This window comes from Micropterus salmoides, unplaced genomic scaffold, assembly GCF_014851395.1.
Source record: "Micropterus salmoides isolate LMB-PRFRI ecotype aquatic unplaced genomic scaffold, ASM1485139v1 Ms_hic_scaffold_10, whole genome shotgun sequence".
NCBI classification, from domain to species: Eukaryota; Metazoa; Chordata; class Actinopteri; order Centrarchiformes; family Centrarchidae; genus Micropterus; species Micropterus salmoides.
Window position 1 is genome coordinate 30,927,556 of NW_024040041.1, and position 25,361 is coordinate 30,952,916.

The window sequence follows — 25,361 nt, forward strand, 5'->3', positions numbered from 1 at the left end:
TAATAAACAAGACGTCTGGGTTCCAAACCAGAAACAAAACCAGTCGTATGGACCTCATTAATCTTAGAAAACTGGAGAGAGTTCATCAGAAATGTGTTTCAAACAGCCAAGTTGCCAGCAGCCATGTCTCTGCACGTTACCGGAATATCCAGTGTTATGCCGAGTTTTGCCTGCCTGCCGAGAATTGCATGCACCTCCAAATGATGCTTTTAAAAGCTCTGTCATTTGTGGGATTCATAAATGGTGATAAATGATTAGAAGTATGTTTATGAATGTTTAGAGTTGTTAATATTTTATTATACTCAGTAGAAGTAGTATTCTGCAAAAATATGCGGTGATAATCGCGTTTGATCAGTGTGCAGAGCAAAGTATCTGAAAAGGACCTTTTAAGAGCTGAATGTATAATTCCACAGAACAGATGATGAAGGCTACCTGCCCAGATCTGCATCCACCTCTTTTCTCAGCACAGAAGAGCGTTACCAGCCGCAAAGGTGCATGAATTTTTCGGCCAGCATGCAGAACTCTGCACAGCCGAAACAAGAGGCCGACAGCATTTCTACCGACGGCTGCGTTCTACGTAATACGGTGGCAAACAGAGCTATGAGAGGGGGGGTCTTAAAGAGCATCTACAGCTTGTTTCAGACAGAGGCTGAAATGAAGGCCTACATGAAGAGTCAGTTTAAGATAGAGAATTATTTTTTTTAACTCTGAATCATGCAAAGCTGCCATACAGGAGTCACAGAACTACAATATAGGACTGGAATGGACTTTTCAGGGACCTTTCAGTCAATAATTAGAGGCTGCAGTCACTTTCTGAAAAGTGAAATACTGCATATTATGGGTTTTATTGGCAATTTAAATGTATTTTAACAGGTAAAAAGGACTGGATTGGTTGGAAAACAGCAAATAAAATAATGTAGAGTCATAAGGATAATTACAAAAGCCCTAAACGGCCTCTGTTTTCCTGTGATAACGGGATAATTTTCACGAGAGATTGGGGCGATACAGCTTTAACATACCGCTTGTGCTCCCGGCAATCACTTTTCGGCACGTGTGGCCGTGCGCAGCAGATACGTAGTTGTGTTACGTAGGTAGGTTATAACGGAGGGGAGGGGAATAAAGCTCATCAGACGTTTCCCAAAAATAAACATTGTTCACAAGTCCTGCACCTCGAGTCCGAGTCAAGTCTGAAATCGTTTGAGGACGAGTCTCAAGTCGAGTCTAAAGTCACTGTGTGTGCGACTTAAGGGCGACCCGAGTCCGAGTCTCTGGCACATAGTTTGCTATTTACACATCCAGCAGACACAAACATTTTACATTTTAACTTTATCATTCATTTAGAGCTGTGTCCTCCTGACGAGTCCAGTATTCACTCTCTTTAAACTCTGTTTTTGGTCTCTTAACAACTCCTGAGGAAAAATATCAGGCTCTTTAGCTGCTAGATGTTCCACTTTCTTTACCAGCCAGTCTCTGACTGTGTCTGTCCGCTAGTGTACTGTGTGAGTGTTATCAGTGTGTTTGTTGAAAACAGCTGGAACTACAGGCTTGGTGAGAACTCTGTGTTGTCACTATGAATGACCCCTTTCACATATTCAGTGGTTAATATGAAAGTACTGATTCGACTCCTGTCCTGTCATTTTCCTTCTCGAGAAGGTGGAGCTGCATTCCAAACATTCAGCCTCAGTTGTCCCTGTGAAGGACAATCATCCAGTCCAGTCCAGTCCACACACAGATATTATGCATGCACTTGTATGCAGGCAGTTTTAATATTTTCTCAATCATCTTCTAGTGATTCTGTGAGATTGTTGTGAAAAGCTTGATTGTGGAGCATGCTAACAAGCTTACAATGGCAAAACCAACATGTGGATGTTTTGTAGGTTCAATGTTTGCTATGATCACCACCTTAGTGCCACTCGGCAGCCATCTTGGCAACGCCTCCGGACGGTTATTTCAGACTAACAAGATCAGACCCATATTTAAATAAATGTGGAGAGAGACATAAAAGACATAAAACCTGCATGAATAAAACCACCAGTTAAATCTGATGGGAAAAAAACGCTTAAAACGTTAGATGACTTTGCCCCAAAATAAGGTTTAAAAAGTGTTTTTCCCACCCGTTACCGTTATACTTCTACTATATGCAAGCGTAGTAGACCCTGACAGTAAAACCACACGATTGACTTAATAAGTTTCCCGGCTTGGCTCTTAAAAGCCAACGATCCACCATCTTTGGTGTTACAGGCTTTCCCAATAGAGCTGCAACGATTAATCAATGACTCGGTCGGAAGAGCAACTATTTTGATAATCGATTCGTTGTTTTAGTCGTTTAAAGATAAAATGTGAAAAACTAGCTGGTTACATCTTCTTAAATGTGAGAAACTGCTGCTATTTTTGTAATTTATGATAGTAAATGAAGAGTCTTTGGATTTTGGACTGTTGGTTGGACCAAAGAAGCAATTTGAAGACGTCACTTTGTGCTCTGGAAAATTGTCATGAGCATTTTTCAGAATTTCTTGACATTTTCGATTAATCGTGACCATAATCGGCAGATTAGTCGTTAATGAAAGTAATCGTTAGTTGCAGCCCTAACTTGTATTACACTTTAAGTGCCCTGTCTCCATTTTAACGTCTCTGGTAGAACTAAATGCAAAGTACAGCTAAGGCTCTTGGGAATGTCATTAATTCTGTGGAAAAAAAACGTTTTCCTTTTCAATTTCCTGAAGTCTACATATGAGACCAGATGTTTGATCAGCAGTTGTGATCACCAGTTATCTTTTCTGTGTGAAGAGGTTAAGGAACTCATTATCATGGTTTTATGCAAATGTTATCTTCTCCCTCACAGGACGTCTACCATTCCCACCGGCCTAAAGAGAAGCTGGACAGCAACAACAATGAGAACTCGGTCCCTAAAGACTTTGACACCATCGACAGCAACAGCAACCTTGGCGCTCGATCTCAACGCCAACGAGTGCCCAAGCACAAGCTGGACAAGGCCCAAGCACAGAGCATGCTGGGAAAATCCGCCAATGAGGTATTAAAGCACCCTCCCGTCCAACCAAGAGGGATGGGCTACAATCACAACCGCACCCAAATCAGTCAACCCCACCCGCAGGTGCCAACCGTCTCACCGCCCGTCCAGGGGTCCAATCCACCGATCTACTGGGAAAAGAGGTCGGCCTCCCAGGTGCCACGTGGTTTGGAGCCGAGGAAGGAGCAGCCGCAGTGCGAGATCAGCGGGAAGGAAGCCATTTCGGCTCTGTCCAGAGCCAAGAGCCGCGAGTGTCGGCAGCAGATCGTAGAGGTCTACTGCAAACACAAAGAGAGCACGCTGATGCCTGAGAAGGTGCCTCGCTACTGCCCCATAGAAGGTGAGACCAGCTGACACAAACAAAAGATGAATTATAAGTTAATGATAAATAACGATTAATAAAAATTCTAAACTTGTTGGATATTGGACTATTGTTAGATGCTAAAATATAAAGTGTACAATGTGTCTCCAGTTACAGATACAGACTCTGTATGAGAAGCATTTCCTGTGTTATGAAAAAACAATTCTTTGCTATTTATTTTTAACTTTGTTAGTCCAGACAACAACAATATTATTTACTTGTATTTACAACTAAACTCCTACTTGTATGTTGTTTTCTTGCAGCTGTTTTAGGGACTGTTTGAAAATGATTAGGGAGTAAGGAGTCTTCTAAATCTTGAGGACTGTCCACTGGGAAAAGATTTGGTCCCCCTTCCTACCGTACGGAAGCCCTAAGCGGCCATCGATTCATATCTTTATTTTACTCCGTTTTCCCGTGATAACGAGATCATTTTCTCGTGATCTCGATAACAAAACAACAGTACAACACAGGGTTTGGCAAGAACGTTTGTTAATGGTAATTTCAAGGTGGTTTAGTGTCACTGATTAGCTCAGTGAGTAAGGTACATGACTCATGTAGTTGTAAGATTGTGAGTTCAATCCTCACAGAAGATGAGTTTAAAAAACAAAAAAATCTTTTTCATATTCCTCTTCAACAAAGTTGTTAAGAAGATGACTGATTCACATGCTTAATTAATCACATGCTGGAGTGTGCGCATCCCGGGCGATTGGTCCACATTCATCAAGCTATGGACTTTTCATTTCCCCATCATTCCCAGGCAGAAGAAATTCATCCGCTTCATCCATTTTATAAGAATAAAAGATCTTTGCAGAGCGGGGGTCGAACCTGCAAGTCCTGTGCTCTACCAACTGAGCTAAATGCTGACTCAGCAAATTGACACGAAAATTATCACAAAGAAATGCACATGCCGACCCCTGTATTCAGTTATGGTTCGTTATCCCGTGACGACGAGATAAAATAAAAATATGAATTGATGGCCGCTTAGGGCTTCCGTACTAACATAATCAATTGCATACAGTCCTGCACGGCGTGTCTTTCAGCCAGCTGAAGCGAATAATCAATTGAGGATTTCTCTCGTATATTTTTGTGTGACAGTCCACTAAATATTTTCTGCAGTAGTCTGTGAGCTTGGACTTTAGGAAACTTTCATAGGCATTTTCCACTATTTTTTAACAGAAGACCAAATGATTCATCAATAAATACATTTTTCATTCATTATAATACAAATTAATTATAATAAATAATAATAATAATAATAATAATAATAATAATAATAATAATAATAAAAAATCCAATACAAATGATTGTTGGACCCCTAAAAACATGTAAAACATTTCCATTTAGATCAGACATTACTCAAGCCCAACATCAGTACTCATCATTCTCCTGGAAAATAAAGTCTACAACACGTTTTTATTTCATGTAGCTTCTGCTGCTTGCTGTGATGGTACGACCCATTGTTGTCAGTATTCAGTACGCAATGTCTAACGGTCGTGACTAGTCTTCAAAATATTACAGAAAGATGTCAGATAAAATAGATGTCTTTTATATATATATATTTTTTTAAAGGCTGCAATTGTACAGGGACTGGTGCAGCATATTTCCAAGTTAAAGTAGGCTCTACTTATTGGTGTGGTCCACAGTATGAGCACACAGTATTATTGTACATAGTTTAAATGTATTAACCTGTGATTTAAGGACTGATTTATCCCCGAATTTGAACATACCCAGTGATTGAGCCTGTCAACAAATGAAAGGATGGCAGACTGAAAGCGAAGAAATTGGGTGAACAGACGGCAGCATTGAAGTGGCAGGTTGCAACAAGAGGTTTCATATTTTCCAAATTTATCCTTTGTGACACCATTTTTAACCCGGCACGTGCCAGTGCCACGACGCCGCATCCCGTTTGTTGCCAGCTCTATTTTCAGCGACTTAAAGCATGAATGGACACAACGAGGCTACTCACCAGAAAGATGATACTCATCCATCATGTAATTACACCCTAATTAAACAAGCAGTTTGTAGTCTTATTTTTGGAATGGCTGACTAATGATTTACTTGTAGTCGTGCTCTCGGAACCACCCTGGGCCGTTTTGAGGTTTAATCTATATGATTACAGGCTGCCTTGATGAGACGCTAGTCATTATATTCACAGACTGAAGCCAAGCTGGAGCAGCAGTGACAGATAATTTGGTTTTCTTGACGTCTGAGTTTGACTGACATGTGCTCAGTCGTTTAGAGAGAACAAGAGGGAAGTTGAAAGTTTTGCTGCACGACATCACTCCCCCTGCCTCCCTCTGTCTGTACAGCAGTGCTCGACTGAGCCGCCTGATTACAGTTATTTCTCCTCGAACTCCATTCCCAACATGCAACGCAGCCCAGGAAGGTCACTAATTAGGCCACGCAGGCCTCACCCTGCACCATCTTTAGATTGAGCGTGATGATGGAGAGGCATTAGGCTGTCGGAGGGTTTGTATATACAAGTGGCAGATTTAGCTCAGCCAGCCACAGACGCAGAGTATTTCCAGGAAACACGGAAGTGAAGATGGAGGGTTGACAGTGACGCTGTCTCACAACCCGCTCTTTAGACCAAGAAACCAGCGTCTCTATTTTCAGATGTGTGATCACACACACTGGCAATGTGTTCTGAAAGTTGCTTGTGTTTAAATAAATATATCACAAACCACAGTTGGACTTTGAATATTTAGTCCTTCTTAGTAGGTTTAGCGATTATTTACAGTATCCGATTCATTTCATGATTGTTATATGCTCTTTCTTCAGATTGCTTATTTTTGTATGACCAACTGACCAAAATATACATTTTTCTATCATCATAAAAAACAAAGAAAGGTCCTTGAATGAATGAAGAATATTGTTGAAAATGATGCGATTTTTAAACGGTTGCCAATTAATTTTCTGTTTATCCACTAATCAATTAGTCATTTCAGGCCTAGAAGGCAAATATATCCATGTTAGCATTCAGGAAAGCTCAGAAACAAATATTTCCTCACCAACTGAGCGCTGACATAAACCGCATTCCCAACAGGACTTGAAGGCCTCATTAAAGTGAAATCACGTTAACAGCCATGTAAAAAATAAAATGCTGTTTGTTTTGTAAGCTGACGTCTTTGTCTTCTCTGTCCAGGTAAGGCTAATGTGAACGTACAATGGGACGAGAACCCTTCAGATGCTGCCCAGCTCGTGCCTGTACGGATCGCCTTCGTCCTGGTCGTCCACGGCCGAGCCTCGCGTCAATTCAGGCGTCTCTTCAAAGCCATCTACCACACGTCGCACTACTACTACATCCACGTGGACCAGGTGAGATTACTGACTGTGTTAGTAACTGCAAAACATGCAAACAAACTGGTTTAAGTTTGTTCTCAACCACTTCGGCTAAGTGCTCCCGCTTACACTGAAAAAAGACATGACAAGTTGAAAAATCTGAAGATGTGGAGGATGATTTGCATATTTGGGACCAGGCTAATCCAGAGCTGCCGATTGGGCTGTTAGCTCTCAGTGGGACTGGTAGTACTAGCAGTATTTTCACTTGACGGGGAGAATCATGTGATTCAGAGTTGATATCGAGATATTTCTTAATGCCTTGCTTTTAAAAGTGCTTAGAAAATAAAAGCATGCTGTAACCTTCATTCTTGTTGTCCACCCTCCTCAGAGGTCAAACTACCTCCACACAGATGTCCTGTCTCTGGCCGACCAGTATCCCAACGTCCGGGTCACTCCCTGGCGGATGTCCACCATCTGGGGCGGGGCCAGCCTGCTCACCATGTACCTGCGCAGCATGGAAGACCTTCTCAAAATGTCCGACTGGTCCTGGGACTTCTTCATCAACCTCAGCGCTGCAGACTACCCCATCAGGTGAGAGACTGGGGGCACCTAATTGGATTACATTTACTTTTTTAGGATAACAGTTTGAAACTCTGAGGACTTCACAACCATGGCCCTTATCAGGTTTTCTATTTTTGCTTAAACAAAAAGACTAAAAGCCAAAAGACAGTAACGTTCTCACTGAAACAGCCTCTTGATCCATAAAGGTTTGGTTGAAAATACCTCAATTGTTCCCCGTTTTGTATCCATGTAGAAGGCTGTAGGAGATTTGCCCATCAAGTCAAGTTCCTACCGAACACACAGCTCATTGATCTGTTAAAGCACTGTGGCAGCTTATGTCCACTAACCAGTGGCCTCGCAGCGCTCCGAGCCTTGTTTGGTTTGTTTAAGGTCTTATGGATCAGGTTACGTGGCCAATAGACCTCAAGTGCATCGACTCCTAACGGACTGGGAGTCTATGGCTTTGAAGCAGAGCCCTTTAATGGCTGTTTTGCTGCTTGGGGATTTGAGGGGATCTGTATTGTTGAGGAAGGAGCTTGGCTGTGATCCGTGGTGATATTGACTGATGATTCACACATTGTGCTGTAGCTGCAGCTGTGAAGCTGGAGAGGTTCAATAAAGAGGTTTGTTGAGAGGTGTTAAGAGATTCCTTAAGCAGGATGAGGTCCAGATGTTTGTGTTTTTTTACCAGATAGCCAGCAGTGTTGGATGGAGGACTACATGTGAGCTGACTTTGGAAATTCAGTTTTTGTTAGAACCATTAGTAAATAAATACAATTCAAAATCCCACAACAGGAAAATTAACAATGTTACAGCAGCAAGGGATAGTGAGGGGAAAAAAGTCACAAGACACTCAAAAAATAAATAAATATAAGTAAAGAAAGAACTGCAACTAATGATTTTTTTAATAATTAATTTAATCTGCAGATTATTTTCTAATCTAATAATCATTATGTCTATATAATTACGGAAAATATTGACAAATACCTAAAGTCTTCTTACTCTGTCTTGTTTTGTACAAAGATATTCAATTTACAGTTATTTGTTTTCACGCTAGAGAAGCTAAAACCAGAGAATGTTTTGCGATCTTGCTTAAAAAAATTACCTAAACAAACAACTAATTATCAAAATAGGGCCAATGAATTTTCTGTAATTCAGTTACTCAGCTAATCATTTAAACTCTGGGAATGTGGTTACACCCTTGAGCAGCTTTAAAGCTGAGGTCAGGATTTAAACAAATTCCTAGTTTAACCCAATTATCTAAACCAAATTATTTGGAAGTGAAAACAAGGTGAAACTCTCAGTTGTGAACGTCCATTTGATTCTGCAGAGCTACTTCATGGCTTTCATACTTAATGTACACAATAGGCAGGTTTGCACTGGATATTTTGGGTCTGCTTAGGGGTTTCTTCTAATTAAGTAGCTTAGTTATAGTAACTGGTTTTAAACTGGGGTTTGTTCAGAGCGTTTATCTTCTTCTGGCAGCTTGAAACTGTGATGATCCTAAACTGGCCTCTTTTGCTAATGACTCATGTTTATCTTTAAAAGTGCTAACATTAAACTTCCTCTTTGAAGACTGACAAAATGCCTGCAGGAAAAAAAGTTCCTCATCTTTCTATTCTTGCGAGGGCTCCTCATAAGGATAGAAATACAAGAACACAAACACTGACGCATGCTCTTCTGTCCTCCCGTCAGAGAGACTGTTTGAACACCCTTCCAGCTAAAATCCATAGCGCAGCCACAGCATTAGCACCGCAACATCAATAGCTGTGACATCATGAATGCACAGAGTGTCAGTCAATGGAGAGTGTGTGTGTGTGTGTGTGTTTTCCATAACTGTCAAGGTCATATAAACTTTTTAAATATTAAACTGATATCAGAGCACAGTTCAAAAGGGTCAGACAGATGACAGAAAATCAACCAATCCTATTGATATAACTAGTGGCCATAGTATCGAGTTTTGTTCCTCTTATGGTTTAGATATAAGATGGGGGGGAAAAAATCATACTTTTACCTAAACGCAGATGCAGTGAGCTGCACTCTGATAAACATGTGGCTCAATCCACACGCGTGATGAAGCCTGCAGACACAGATGAATATAGGAAATTTAAAGCTAATATTTGCTTTCCTGCCGATATTCAAATGAGAAGATTAGTACCACTGTCACACAAGTACAGTTACTATGAAGTTACAGGAGGAAACGGCTAACCTGGCTCTGTCTGTGTGTAGCATGATACACCAACACTTCATCTGAAGATGTTTAACACGTTATATCTTGTGTGGAAAGGGGCATGTTGCGATTTTATGGGGCTTAAAAGCCTAGTCCCAATTAGACGCCTGTCCCTTTTACTGGCCTGGTGTAGCAACACGTCTCAATTAGAAGCCTGGTCTGGTTTTATAGAAGTTATAAAGGTTTAGGGCTGAAACAATTAATTCATTAAATCTATTAATTCGATGCTTCGGTCAATTCAAATAACTACATAGCGCACTGTTTCACACGGGCATTTCTTACTGTCGCACTTACGCTGTGTGAACACGACGTGATTTTGATGCCGCTGTTCGCAAAGTAGAGGAAGAGAGAGAAAATAGCGAGGGACGACGAAGAAGAAAGTGTCCAAAGAATGGGATTATTTCAAGCTAAAAGAAAACAACAACTCTGTAATGTTACACTCCGTCCCCCGTAAAACGCAACTGATGTGGCCTAACGCAACAGCACTTTAGCATTTAACTGAAACCATGGTTGAGTTGAACGCTATCAAAACTAAGCCGCAATCCTCAGCTGTTAATGTACACACGTGTGTTGTTTGTTCTGGGTGTAAAGTGTTATAAAGCTGCTTAGATCATGGATATTTGGATGGATATTTTAGATCGGTAAGATTCTCCACAATCGTTTAGTTAATTTTACAGAAATAATGAGCAACAAAGTAGAATTCATTCAGATTTGCAGGCATGGTCAAGGAATTAAAGACCTGTCCCAAATACAGGCAGGGTGAGTTCAGTGATTTAAAGCCTGGGCTATTAATTGAAGTTTTACAGTATGTGCCAGACTATTTTTTGGCTGGGTGCAGTTAATGTGATTCCAGGAAGTTACTCGGGTCAGTTTTCGGTGTTGGGTTTCGCAGTCAAATGTAAATGCTCTGTATTTGTATAGCGCCTTTCTAGTCTTTTCGACCACTCAAAGCGCTTTTACACTACATTGCATTCACCATTCACACACACTCATACACTGAGCCTAAGTGCTCAAACAGAAACTAACATTCATACACTGATGGATCAGCCAACCAATTCGGGGTTCAGTATCTTGCCCAAGGACACTTCGACATGCAGCCTGGAGGAGCCGGGGATTGAAGCCGTCTGTATTTCTATTAACCTACGTAACTTATTTCTTATTTCACCAATTTAATTCTACTTCATTCCCCACCTTATTTTAGTGTTTATTCACAAGCCTAGGATACTTGAATCACCTCCCGTTCCCTTCAGTTCTCTTTTCCTCACTCTCACCTTCACCTCGGCTGCAAACACAGCGGCTTGCCCCGCCTCTTTCTGTCCCTCTCTCCCTGTATGTGTCTGCTCTGCTGACTTTCTCCTTGAGTAGTATCTATAATAAAGTTGCAGAAAAGAGACAGAACATGAGGCTTGTTAATGACAAAGGCTAATTAACAAGACCATGGCGGCCCGCCACTTCTTCTTCATGTTGAAGTCTTAACTTGTTGAACTTAATGAATTTAGCGCGAGGATATACACAACGCCCAGTTTTCAAAATAAGGTGTCTATACAGCATGGAAATAAGATTAATTGGATTATATTCACAGAAAGTATAAAACATATTACATGTGTCCAATAAAATTTAATAAAAACAATAAAATTTTAGGGAAATTACTTATTCTATCTTCTATTCTTTGATTTGGGCTTTTTAGAAAAACATTAAATAAATGACTTTTGTTGCTGTTTCACCACCATTTATAGCTCTACAATGGGTTAATGTTTAAATAGTTTATTAGAGCACAACATTGTTTACAAGTGTACAAAGTTCTTCATAGATAGACTCCTAATTTTGCACCAAATTAATTAATTTAACTTTAAAATGTACAAAATCTTCCTTGATGGGAGGGTACAAGGCCCACATTAAAATCCTGTGGGAAACACTGCTGCAAGAAAGCAAAGAAGTGTATTTCTCAAAATATCAAACCATTGTTTTAGTACATTGCAAAGTCTAAATGCAGCTATGACTACTTGATCAAGATCATAATTTGCATTAAAAAAATCCTAGATGATGAGCATCTTTGTGATATATGACCAGTCGTAGACAAGCCTTTAGTTAGATTTAAGTGTGTCTGAGTTATTGATGAATGCAAACATGCCCACAAACACACACACATGCACGCCTGTGGTTCGCCTTAACGACTATAATCAAACGTAATCAAAGCGACCCGTCTGTCTGCTGTCCTGTCTACTCATCAGGACAACACCAGGCTGTTTGAGCGCGCTGCCTCCGCTTCAGGCCACACACTGCAGCTTAGCCGTCTTCTCTCAGCTGGAAGAGGAAGCTAAATAAACGGGCCCAGCTGTCCCAAACAGAGTTACATGGAGTCACTTTAATTCCCCTTAATGGAAGATTGTTTTGCATTGTTTAAAAGAACCAGTCAGTTCATTCAAATAATTAATTGCATCCTGCTGAGACATCCTGCCTTAAACACTTTTTAAAAAACACATTTTATTGGGAATGTGCGTGAGTCTGTTTTTTGTTTTGGTGGTATGTTTTTCTCTCTCGTGGCCAAACAGATGACGACACGTTAAGATACTACCAGATGAGTTTAAAAGCACAAACTGTTTGAGCGATTTAAATTACGAAGGTAAATGTGGACAACAAATGAGGTTGGGTGATGGTGCAGTGAATAAGACACATGCCTTTGGTGTGAGAGACCCAAGTGACGCATCCACCAATGTGAGCAAGACACTTAACCCCTAGTTGCTCCAGAGGCGTGCGACCTCTGACATGTATAGCAATTGTAAGTCGCTTTGGATAAAAGCGTCATAAATGTAATGCTGCGAATGGACTTCCTACATTTAATTAGGATTAGCTCATAAATAAAAGTATTGGACAAACTGAAATTTGGACTTGATGACTGTGACCAATTTTCATACCAGTCCTCCTGATAGCTGTTGAGATATTTCCCTAAAAAAAACAACCTTGTGAACCTCCCTGCGGCGCTTGAGGAAAAGTCGGAGGCTCACCAGAGTCATTACGATTCATCCTCTGGAAACCATGAATGTCTGCACAAAAATGTCAAACCGATCCAGCCAATAGTTGTTGAGATATTTCACTCTGGAAGTGGTGGATCTCAGCTATCGTGGCTTAAAAACATGATACTTGCTCTATAGATTAGTAAAGTGACATACAAGTCTAGTCAGAGTTTACAGTGGGATGCTGGAGGTGTGTTTCTGTGAACTGCAGCTGATTGTCTGAGTTGTTGATTTGGCAACTGCTGTCTCCCGTCAGGACCAATGAACAGCTGGTGGCTTTCCTGTCCAAGTACCGCAACATGAACTTCATCAAATCTCACGGCAGAGACAACGCACGGTAAGAGAGAGAGAGAGAGAGAGTCTGTCACTCTGTGTCTCTTTATCACAGTTTCACTCTTCTGTTCAATGCGGATTTTTGAAAATGTGGTGTTCAACATTCCCATGAGAAAGTAGTTTAATAAAACAGTTAATGCATTAACTGTGGTAGTTTCATGTAGATCTTTTTAATCAAATTAAAGATGTATTTTTGTTCCAGTTAAAAAGACATTTAAGATGTTTTATCCAAGTGGTGAAACTTTATTCTGTTTTTCAGTTTAAACACAGGCTTACTCACAAAGTCAGTGATCAATGGCTGAACATGAACATATAATCACTAATAATCTTACAGAAATACACCTGTCCATCTCTACAGTACATTTGTCTGCAGTCTCCAAGTATTTGAAACTGTGTAAATATACTTTAGTATTTGAACACTGGATGCCATGTCCTCAGTTTCATCCGTAAACAGGGTCTGGACCGTCTCTTCTACGAGTGTGACACCCACATGTGGCGTCTCGGGGACCGCAAGATCCCTGAGGGCATTGCGGTGGACGGAGGCTCTGATTGGTTCCTGGTCAACCGGGCCTTTGTGGACTATGTGGTCAACTCCCAAGACGAGCTGGTCAGCAGCATGAAGCGCTTCTACGCCTACACGCTGCTGCCTGCTGAGGTAAAGTACACATGCAGTAACCCTTCAGAACCCTTCTTTAAAAACACAGTGTCCCCTAGAGGAGAACGTGAATAGAGGCGTTGTTATCTGTCTCTGGACTAACTGATAAATCAACTACTAGCCGCACGCAAATGTGTTTCTGTATTCGTCCTCAAAATAAATATTTGGCATCCCTTAAAACGAGTTAGAGGCAGTACAATCAGTGGTATAAATTGATTAGTCTATTGATAGAAAACAAAACAAAAATATTAGTAATTTCAGTCCCTATTTTCAAATGTCTCAAATGAACTGACGAGTGAGACGCTTTAATTTACACTTAGCCACACATCTGATTACTGTAACACAATTAATAGCAGAGTCCGAAACGGCCGCCTATCCCGTTAACTGGCCTGGTGTGGGAACACATTATTACAAATTAACGCAGGTCTCGATTAAAAGCCTGGTCTGGTTTTTATAGAAGTTCTTTGGATGTATAAAACCTCTTAAACCCTGCGGGGTCGCCCGCTTTAGCTTTAATTCTTATATCTTTACCAGTGTAACCTGCATGGTACAAAAGATAAAAAGGGAAAAAAGTCTCCGGTTACCTTTGAAGCGCTCGTTAAGTCCGAATGTGTCCTTGATTATTTATATTCCTTTAGTCTGTAAGGGTCCACCGGTCAAAACAATCAAAACAGCTTTTCGTAAAAAGTAATCCTGTCATGTGAAGTCCATTGCTGTCTGTCTGCTAACTTCTGCTACACTCCACTTTTCTCTATTCAGTGATTTTAAGAAATAAAAGCCCGGGCTATTAATCAAAGTTTTACGGTTCTTCCCGGGCTACATGTACATTTTTAGGTCAGATCTATTTCAGTGCAGAGGTCGGTGATAATGCATCTGAAGCGGTTTCATGAATTACATAAATGCTAAAAGATGAATAACTTGTGCACTTTTGGAGTTTAGTAACAATCAACTGTTAGCAATAACAGCTAGCAGTGCAGGAAGACCGACTGGTAATTTCACACCTTTTTAACATTTGGATAGAATGTGTCTTAGCAATTAGATTTCAATTCCTCTAGAGTGCTTCTTGGATGCATTTATAGCTATTTACAGCTTCACAGCTGTCTGATCTGTCCAAAATGCTGTGACTCTTAGATAATGAGTGACAAGTTAGACAGAAATTATATTATGAAATCCTGAATTAAATCTCTAATACAATCATATAATAGATTTGATCCTAGAAACAACCTAAGTGGATAATTAAAACAGCACAGTAGCTGTCTAAAACTTAACTAAGATCAACAACTAAGATCAATACAAAATGAGACAACACCTCAAGATCCACTCAATCGAGGAAACTATTCTTAGATTTGAGATGTAATATTTGTTTAAAACATGTTTTTTTAAGTAGATTAGGTAGTTTATAGGGATTAAAAGACATGCCTGTCTTTTTGTACTCGTCTCCACCTGCAGTCATTTTTCCACACCGTGCTGGAGAACAGCGCCCACTGTGAGACCATGGTGGACAACAACCTGAGGCTGACCAACTGGAACCGCAAACTGGGATGTAAATGCCAGTACAAGCACATTGTGGACTGGTGTGGCTGTTCACCCAACAACTTCAAACCCTTGGATCTGCCGCGCTTCCAGGTGAGACTTTAAAGACCTTCCAGCTGATCGACTTTTCTGCCACAACTGGTGATATTAAAACTTTGACCGATCTCATGTAACTTCTCAGTAGTCACAAACTTTCCACAGGTGATCTTTTTTTTTTTAAACATTTGTTTTTAAATATCAAATTTGATAATGTTGCAGCCCTGGAATGACTGCTAGAGCTCAGCTACAAAGATCATCACGTTAGAAACCGTCGGCCTTCAATCACGCTCTCCTGTCCACCCTTCCTTCTCTGAGCCTCGGTGGCCGGCGACCAAAATAGCTTCGTATTCACAAATTAGCAGTGCTGCTTTTCCTTACAGCAGGCGGCCCTCGGCTCCCTGTAACGACAGACCTGAAGACAGCGTCTGTGGTCGAGCTACTGATGGTTTCTATAAGAAGAGTTGATCCTGGAAACAGCTGTACAGTCGAGGCAGTTGGTATTTTTAGAGCTTTGTAGCTAGCTGCCGCTGAGGTTTCTAAGGTTGTCATTATCATATGGTTTGCCAGCTAGAAAGACGGCTTGAATGTGAGGCGCAGGAACACGCATGTACAGTATACACAGCACAATACACACTTTATTTCCAATATTTAACTGGTTGAGACTCTTTGACATCAGGAATCTCTTACAAACTGGAGACCTTATTTTAAGGAACAAAGATTTTTGTTCAGTAACAATTTTAATAATCTGGTTCCAGCTTCTCAAAGGTTTCTCTCTTTTAAATCACTGTAAACTGAACATGTTTGGGTTCATGGACTGTCGAGAAGAAGCCACGTTGGGCAGTTGCTCGTCTTTCTCATCTGATTAATTAAAAGCTTATCGTTGGTAATGAAATGGTCATCATGTGCAGCGCTATTATTGTTCGGAAATGTAATAGTTAAGCACCAACAATTGTGATAATCGATTGATCATTTAAAGTAATCTCTTAAAGGAAAAATGCAAAAGATTCACTGGTTCAAGCTTAAAAAATGTACATATTTTTAAAAGAAAAGTTGCTAATCTTGGGGGTTTGAGGCGGTTTTAAAATATGTCAACTTGGGCCTTTGGAACTAGTGATTAGCATTCTTCACTGTTTTCTGACATTTAATTGACTAAACAATTAAATGATTTAACTGAGAAAGCAATCAGCAGATTAATGAATAATGAAAATAATTGTTAGCTACAGCTTTAATATTAGTAATGAACCTTTAAAAAACCCCAAACATCAAACTCTTATTCTCAAACATTTGGCCGTTTTCCTGTCTCATCGCTGTGAGCTTTGGGACTGTTGATCAGACGGTTTATATATTTATACAACTGTATGAAGACAGCACCTTGGGATCTGGGATGTTGTGGTGAGCTTTATGCAGAATTGTGATGAAGATGAAAAGATGAATCAATAATGAAACTAGATTTTTAGTGGTAGCTCTAGTGCAAAGTAAAAGAGAAAGCGTGTTCACAAAGTCAGAATCTGTTCATTCTTGACTTCATACAGCTGAAACGGCTCCAACACGAGAGCAGCTGCTAAAATCATATTTGGCTGACATTTAGGGAGAATAGAGAACATACAGTAAAGGCACTTATATATAATTTCCCTCTGATCTCATGATGAAAAAAAGAAAAATCCCTCCTGACCCTGTAACTAGTGGTTTCCACTGTTATCTTTAGGCGTGTAAGGACACAGACTGTTAGGTAACAGTCCCAGAATAACCTCACAGATAAAACTGTCCTGCTGAATAAAGAGCTGCAGCCTGGGCAGTCCTTGTGGTTCTTGTTATGTTGGGGTTTCCCGGCTCGCTGGTTCTGCCGCTATCCCACCAAGAGCTGGTTTGGTGAGGTCACACCCTCCCCGGTGACGCCGTAAACCACGCCTTTCCTTCCTCCAGACTGTGCCCCATTTACTTACATCCCAGTTGTAGAGCCTGACCGATACTGGATCCTTGAGGCCGATAAAATATTTGAGAGTTCAATAGTCGCATATAAATTAATACCGTTACCGCTATTTCTAAATGAACTCAAACATACAGATGTTCCTGTACTGACAGTTCTTGTTACTCAGTGCCAATACCAGTATATCTGCAAAAATCTGCTGACGTGATATTGGACTGGACAAATTATTAATCAGGTAGCAGAAGCACCAAAGCCAAGCCAGTTCGTCAAAGTGAAAGTGAGATGCAGTTCTCCACTTTTTGTCTTCAGCCTTCAAAATAAAGGATATGTTCTTATTTAATTACTTAAAACGTACTTAAAATTAGACATAAATTGAACAGACTTTACTGTATGATAACTTTGTGACGTGGTTCTCCAGGACGTTGGATGTGTGTTTGTGGAAATTCAAGGAGAGCCCTTCACTTCTACTTAGATATCCTGGCATGGTGTCAAACCGTGTGGGCCATAGACTAGACATACTTTACAGGGTGTTTCCAGGGCTGTGGTTACCATGGTATCATAAGCTTTAGGATTTAGTGCGAGAAGATTAAAAACTCAAATCTAACTTTTTTGTTTCTCCTCTGAGTATAAATAGTTTCTGTGTATGATGAACATGTGAGAAGGTCCCACGCTGCAGTGACATGCAGAGTTGCTTTGGGCTCAGACAGTGACCACAGGTCGCACTGAACACTGCACTGATTGTAAGTTGCTTTGGAAAAAAGCGTCAGCTAAATGAGTAAATGTAAAAACATGTAGAAAGAAACAAATCTGAAGATCCTCAGCTACCACAACAGTTAAATCCCTTGACCACCGGATGGTACCACCTCAACTCGACTCACCTTTTTTGGTTTTCCGTTGGGCAAATCTGGTACCTGGTAGGTGTTTTGTATCCATCAAGGTTCCAAGCGAGCTGATACCTAAAGGTGATGTGAAATCCCTGCAGGCTGCTAACTGGTCAATGCTGGCACCAGACAGGGTGTCCTGAACAAACCCACCACTTTTTGAATAGATCAGGCTCCGAGGCTGCTTTATTTAATGTTTTCTGTGGTACAGATCAGGTTAGAACCCCAGCACCACCCACAAACAGTTTATTTCCCCAGAGCTGTGGAGAGGCTGCAGAAATCCTAACAATACCCATCACTACCACGGCCACTTGGCCCTCCCTTGCACACACATCTACACACAACATAATAACTTGTCTTCACTGTTTTACTGCTCCCTATATAGTTTTTTGAATATTTGAGTATTTTATATTAAAGTTTATATTTAATAAAATATATCTAATTTTATGATCTGTCCTTGTTTTGCCTTCTGTCTTCTCTGACCACAGCAAGTGTCCAGACCCACCTTCTTTGCCAGGAAGTTTGAGGCCAGTGTCAGTCAGGAGATCATCGACCAGCTGGACTCCTACCTGTTCGGATCGTACCCCCCGGGCACGCCGAGCCTCCAGGCCTACTGGGAAAACATCTATGAGCAGGAGACGGACGGCCCCGCCAGCATATCAGACTCTGCGCTCAGCCACTACCACGCCTTCGCTCGTATGGGACTGTCCCGCGCCGCCAGCTCGCTGCAGGGCCATCCCAATGACAACAGCTGCAGGTATGAAGCTGCAAGGGAGGATAGTCAAAGGGGTTCTTTACATTATGAAGGAAAACTTGATGGGTTTTGGGGTTCACGGGGTTGTTCCAGGAGTTTGTATAGGTGGCCCACAGGTGCTAAAATTAATGAACAATCTCCCTGTAATGATTCCAGTAAGGGTGCACTGCAAACGGCGGACACTTCTGACAATTGCATTATATATTTAATTCTAATTCAAGTAGACTCTTCCCATGCAGCTCCCTGAGACAGAACTGAGACATTATGCTTTCATGCTGAACCTGTTTGGTTCATTTTTAAACAATCACTGGTGTGTTTTCCTGTTTGGTTTGGATTTTTCGGGTTGGTTTAAAAGCTGTCATTTAAACTCAACCAAAACAGCTACACAAAAACTGCCTGCAAAGAGGGTCCTTGGTCCGGTTCCAAGGGATTTCTGGTCCAGTTTGTTTGCTGTGTGAAAGTAAAGCAGACAAACCTCAAGATGTGGTGATATGAGACATGTGATCTAAGCACAGATTCAGCAGATAAACAACTTTTAAATCCATCTGCTGATTGTGAAATGGTATGTAAAAGTCACTAATCATTTGGTAACTATGGCAGCATGTGTTTGTGTCAGCAAACTGTTAAAACTTAGTTTGGACCCTACTCTGTATTTTAGCCACTCCTCCATTTAAAATGTGTGAAACGTAGCGGCCACACTGCACCTCCCTCCTTATTTATGGTACAAGACACTTCTTTTTTGCCACTATTCAAGATATCGATTTATTAATGATCATATTTGTCAAATCAGAGATGAATTAACACCTAAGGTTTAGCAAAGTGCAGCATCTCTTGCTGCCAATTAGCAGAAATTAAGTTTCCCACAAGGGTGCATGTAGTTCTGATGATGACAGTCAGTGAAACTGTCCAATCAATGAGTCACAGTTATGTTAAAAACTCTTGGTTTGTTTGTAATTAGTCAGTTGAATATGGGCCACAAATAAAGGGCAACAATTGATATTTTTCCTTGGTTTAAACCAAATGAAAGAAACTACAGGTGTGCGAATAAAAGTTAAAAATGTTTCTGACTTTGTTAAAGGCCAGATCGGCCTCATGTGCAGGTATCGGTCCTCACCCGCCGAGGGTGTTTAGGGTGCTTTGCACAAGTCATTTAGATGTTGGGTCAGTAAATTTGGGTCTAGTGCAGGGAGAGAAACTGCACACTCACTGTCTGAGGGGAGTGCGGAGGACTGGTAGATAAAATGTGTCCAAACACAAATGTTTCCGCTAAACTCACCAACACTGCTGCGTCCAAATTAAATATAAAGATAACGCTAGCTTGTGCTGGGGAACAGTCAGGCTACAGTGTCTGCACAGACTGGATTTTTCCAGCTGCGTGTGTGTGTGTGTGGGTGGTGGTGGTGGTGGTGGTGGTGGTGGGGGTGGAGACCCACAGTAGGTACAAGGAGGCACTTGTTGGAGTTTGGGTGGGGATTGGTGGCTAGAATGGGTGGGGACAGCATTATGGCAAGAGTGTGTGTAGAGGGGGGGGGATGAGTGGGGAGTTGAAACAGGACTAGTGTGTTCCCTTCAACCTGGGATTTCAGTTAAGTAACCTCTCTGACCACGTCCACACTAATGTGGATGCATTTGAAAACACCATCTACATGTCGACAAACAACAAAAGAGTGAAATAGCTTCTTCCTCAAAACATTACTGCCACCAAGTAGTAAGCAATGTATTTGTATGGAGTGAACACTGAAACAAACTGGGTCTGTACAGCTGATCACATGGTGCAGGTCAATCAGTAAAGTACAAAATCACCAAAAAACATGGTCCCAATACACTGAAATAAAATAACAAAAAAGGAGCATGATAAAATACAATCTGAATAAAAAACAAAATAAACTTTAACTTTGCTCAATCGTGCCCTAACTAAAAGCTTTATCAAACAGAAAAGTCTTAAGTCTAGTCTTAAGAATGGTCATGTTGTCTGATTCCCAAACCCAGATTGGGACCTGGTTCCACAACAGAGGCGCTTCATAACTGAAGGCTCTGGCGCCGACTCAAAACCCTGCATTTTGAGAGCGCAGTGCTCTGATGGGGGCAGTAAGGTATAATGAGCTCTTTGAGGTAAAACGGTGCCTGGACATTTAAGGCTTTGTTAGGTAAGCAGAACAATTTCACACAAATTCTCACATAGATAATGCTAACATGTTAATGTTTATCAGACATAGGGTTTGTCAATGTTATTAGGTAGCTGGTTACAGAAAACAATCTCTGAAAGTCATCTTCTCTACCCAAAAGTTATTCAGGAAAATGTTAAAAATGCCCGGAAATGTGCAAACATTGGGAAACATAGCATACAACTTTTGAGGATTACCAAAGTCCTTATAGGCAAGTCATGCCACTCAGCCGCCATCTTGGCTACGCCTCCGGGCAGCTATTTTGGAATAACAAGACCATGCTTCTATCTAAATGAATGGGGAGAGAGCCAGAGCTGTATTTTCACTGGTCACCGGGACATAAAAACTACATGACTTGAATCAGCAATAAAATCTGATAAAAATCGCTGAAAAAGTTTGAAAATAGCGTTTTTCCCTGACCGGTTATACTACGCGAAGTATAACAGACCCTTACATCAGTGGAACCACACGATCGGCTGAAATTCCTGCTTTGGCTGTTAAAAGCAGACAATTGGCTTTCTAGCGGGAGCGGCGAGATAACTGCCTTCTTTGCCGTTACGGGCTTTCCCCATAGAGTTATATTGAGGATGTGATTGAGTGGCGAGTCTCCTTTATAAAACGCCTCTGGAAGGCGTTAACGAGTAACGTATAGTTATCACTTTTTTTAATAAAATGGCCTACTGCTGAGGGTTTAACTGTACATCAACTTGCCAAAGAAACAAAAGTGTGTCACAGTCCGCTATGCTTCAGCCATTTGGCGTTGAGCACCACCATGCACCTAAAATGCTTTGAGGTCGGACGTCGGGTATTTTAACTAGGAAATTTCCAAGTTCTGACCGGTCTGGAACGCGGCATTAGCACTCAGTACAGTAACCTGTGGCAATGTCAGAGGATTCCCAAGGTCATGACAATTCACCGTGAACATGAATGTCAATGCCAAATTTCACGGCAAGCCATTTAATAGATGTTGAGATGTTTCAGTCTGGCTGACGGACCTTGCTGTGCATAGAACCTGCCAACAGCCCAACCACTGACCAATCAGATCACTGAAGAAACTGATTCAATATTCCTACCACTTCTTGACATGGACAAACGAATTTACAATAAAGTGACAAGTGACAATGAGCAATGGATATTTTTATAGATCAGTCAAATTGCTTTTCTGTTCCAGACTTTCCTTGTGTTTAATCGGGTTTTAAAATGGAGGGATACTTTACCAAACTAAATATATAATGACAAGTTAAGCAGCGTTTTCATTGCACAAAGATTCTTTCAATCCCGAAGGGATTCCTGACACTGTCAATGTTTCACACTGCAGCTCAGAATAACATGAGACGACTTTGTGATGATTATTTGAAAATAAAAGTATACCCTCTGTTGCCTTTTTAATAAATAAAATAATCCATCAGACAGTAACTACCATGCTATAATAAAGACATAGAATTCACACACTTACTTTTAACCTTAGTCTTACAGTTAATGTGCCTTTCTAAAGCTACTTATTGTATTCTACTTTATATTGTCTACATGTCGCCCTGTAGAGATCACTTTTTACTCATTTGGCAGACACTTTTATCCAAAACGACTTACATTTGAGGAACAGCATACAAGCGTCAATACAGTAAGAGATGTACAAAGGGATGGCAGAGCCAGGCGGCGTTCGTTGGAGGAGCGCAGTGGCCCAGAAGGAATTTAGGCTTGTAATATGGAGTTTAGGTAGATGGGACCGAGAGATGGCAGCAACATGGTCTGAAAATGACAGCTGGTCGTCAATCACCACCCTGGTTGGAGTGATGGTTGAGGAGTCAATCTGTAGTTCGATGTTTTAAAGCAACTGTACAGCACCTGGGGACCAACTCTGGATTCTGGTCAAACAGCACTGCCTGGAGAACCTAACATGGAAACCACGGCAGGTTGCAGATACGGAGAACAAACTCTTATCCAAACTCCATACAGAAAGGCTGGGCGGACCCCAAACCCGGGACCTTCTTGCTTTGAGGCCACAGTGCACTGCAGTGGTGGATAGATAGCTTGGCTGGAATGACCTCTCAGTCTCTCTGATCCTGATAACTGGTATCAGAAAGTTTCAGTCACTTTATCCAAATTTTCCTGCAGGTATATTCCTGCAATGTTGCTTGTAATTGACAAATCTGGGTTTTCCGATCCAGCTACAAGTGGGTTTGTGTGAAAGAGACAGAGTTAACAGAGACAGTTAACCAGATTCCTGATATCAGTTATCAGGATTATCATTGCCAGGTAACCAAAAGAGAGCAGTTCTATGTTGACCTTACGTCGAGGTACAGTCCCCTGTTCTTTGAGATTCGAAATGTTGAGACACAGAATATGTGATGACAGAAACAGTCTGCCAGCTTTGGGTGAATGAAAGGACAACATTTTCAAATGTATCCTGTTGCAGACGTGGTCTAAGTACAGTATGTATTTGTGTCTCTCAGGTACGTGGCCATGAGCCACCCAGTGTCAGTCCACCTCTACTTCCTGTCAGACCAGTTCCAGGGCTACCTGGTGAATCATGTGGCCACTAATAGAGCCTCCACGCAGCTGGAGAGCCTTGAGACCTGGGTGACTTCCAGAGACCACTTCACACTGGCCAGCCACCCCAACCCCACCAACAGGCTGCAGCATGTCCAGGTCAGACAACACACACAGACTGAGGCTGTTCCAGGGGTCTTTAGTTTTATATCTAAAGGCGACTGTTAGCAGAGTTTTGTTGCAGGATCTGATGGTGTGCATGTACGTATTGGCAAGTAAAACTTAAGTAAAACCTTAAAATAATTCTAAAATCAACTAAATGGCAAATGTTCTAAATGTTCCATTTCCAGATGTCCCTAAACAAACAGATAAACTGTGCACCCCTGCAGTCTGAGACCACTGCAGGGTCTATCCGAACCGGAGCGATCCTCACCCTCTTCCTGTTCTTCAGGTTGGGACAGACTGGGATCCTAAGGAGCGTCTCTTCAGGAACTGGGGGGGTCTCGTGGGCCCCGAGGACGAGCCCGTGGCCGTGCAGCGCTGGAGCCGAAGCCAGAGCAACTTGACGGCCACTGTGGTGTGGATCGACCCCACCAACGTCATCGCCGCCACTTACGACATCCTGGTGGACGCCTCTGCTGAGGTCACCCACTACCGGCCGCCGCTCACCCTGCCGCTGAGGCCTGGCATGTGGACGCTGAGGGTGCTGCACCACTGGAACCCGCTGGGCCAGACCAGCTTCATCGTGGCTCCGCTGGAGTTCCATCGACAACAGCCCTTACAGCAAGGTGAGCGACCCTAAGCGAGAGGGTCAGGCAGGAAAATACACACAGAACTGGATTTAAGCATTTAACGTTTCATGTAGAATTAGCGATGGCTGATATGGAAAAAAAATTGTTTTAATGGATCTGTATCTGCTGAAAAAGTTTCCTCTCAGCCTGCAAGTGTTGCACGTCTGCTCGCCTTAAAGACAGCCAGGCTCCACAGTTGGTAAAATACAGGGATACGCTGAACTCCGACAGCAACCAATCTGTTATCTCTCCTCGCTTATTACTGTACAAAACATTCAGGTAGCAGCTTCCGTGGCAGGCGGCTCATATCAGCTGTCACTAATATTATTTCTGTAAGTAAGCTGATGGGAGGCCAAAATAAAACTTGGCTGTGGTCGGGTTTGCGTGCTCTCTGCAGGCTGGTTTCTGGGTTTGTTTATGGAGGCAAAAGAAGTATCTGCAGTTCCAGCGAAGTGACGCATCTTCTCTCCTCTCTGGCTGATTGCGTCATCCATAGATAAATAATTCAGCATTTAAACTTCAGAGTTTTGAATCATGACCTTCAGTATTTGGATCAAACAGCTTTGTGAAAAATGAGGCGGACTGAATTTAGTGTCAGATACATATTTAATCAACATTTAAGTAAATAGAGTAAGTATCAGATCGGACTCAGGATCTGCAGATACTCAGTATTAAAAAAGGACTCACATCCGGAGAACTTTTTGACAAACATTTTCTAGAGTTGCATGTAAACGATTGTCTTTTTTTGTGCAAAGAGACAGTTAAATATTACTAATCTGGCACAAGGATTGAGAATCAACCTTTAGAAACTCTCGTAAAAACACCTGTCGACGTGATATTGAGGGACGGGGGGTCACTGTAGTTCATATGTCATTAGCAGATCTAATACTTAAATTACACAGAGCAGGGGCCCTCCTGTCACAGCTGTCAACACCATGCATACATATATTTATAGTGTCAGTGTTCAGTCACACACACAGGGTCACCTCTATCCGAATGAGCTTTTCCTGGGTTAGTGTTGGATTTGTTTGACCTCCACAGGTGCGTGCGTGCGTGCAGGGATAACTGCAGAGCTCTAAGTAAAGCCTGCTGCATGAATAGACTGAGGTTTTATTGGCTGGTGTCATAAAGTGAAGGTGTGATGTGATGTAATCTGATCAGGCTGTGTGTTAAAAACTGTTTTCATTTAGCAGCAGATGGAATATTTGTTTCATCCAAATGGACAAATAGAGTATTTGAGGATTCTGGAAACACCTTCAGAGGAGCAATAAGTTTTGTAAAGTGACCTTCTGGTGTTTTTTTTAAAGATTGGCAGGG

At 41.6% G+C, this 25,361-nt stretch overlaps 1 protein-coding gene across 1 annotated transcript in view; it reads left to right on the forward strand.

Moving 5' to 3' along the window:
- LOC119895176 (xylosyltransferase 1-like) overlaps positions 1–25,361 on the forward strand; it is a 47,331-nt gene that overhangs the window by 15,152 nt on the left and 6,818 nt on the right. Inside the window, exons 2-10 of the mRNA XM_038708092.1 lie at positions 2,843–3,368; positions 6,535–6,707; positions 7,060–7,262; positions 12,733–12,813; positions 13,248–13,464; positions 14,914–15,090; positions 18,333–18,601; positions 23,217–23,412; positions 23,705–24,041. Of these exons, the coding sequence (XP_038564020.1) occupies positions 2,843–3,368; positions 6,535–6,707; positions 7,060–7,262; positions 12,733–12,813; positions 13,248–13,464; positions 14,914–15,090; positions 18,333–18,601; positions 23,217–23,412; positions 23,705–24,041 (2,179 nt within the window). The remainder of the gene's footprint in view (positions 1–2,842; positions 3,369–6,534; positions 6,708–7,059; positions 7,263–12,732; positions 12,814–13,247; positions 13,465–14,913; positions 15,091–18,332; positions 18,602–23,216; positions 23,413–23,704; positions 24,042–25,361) is intronic.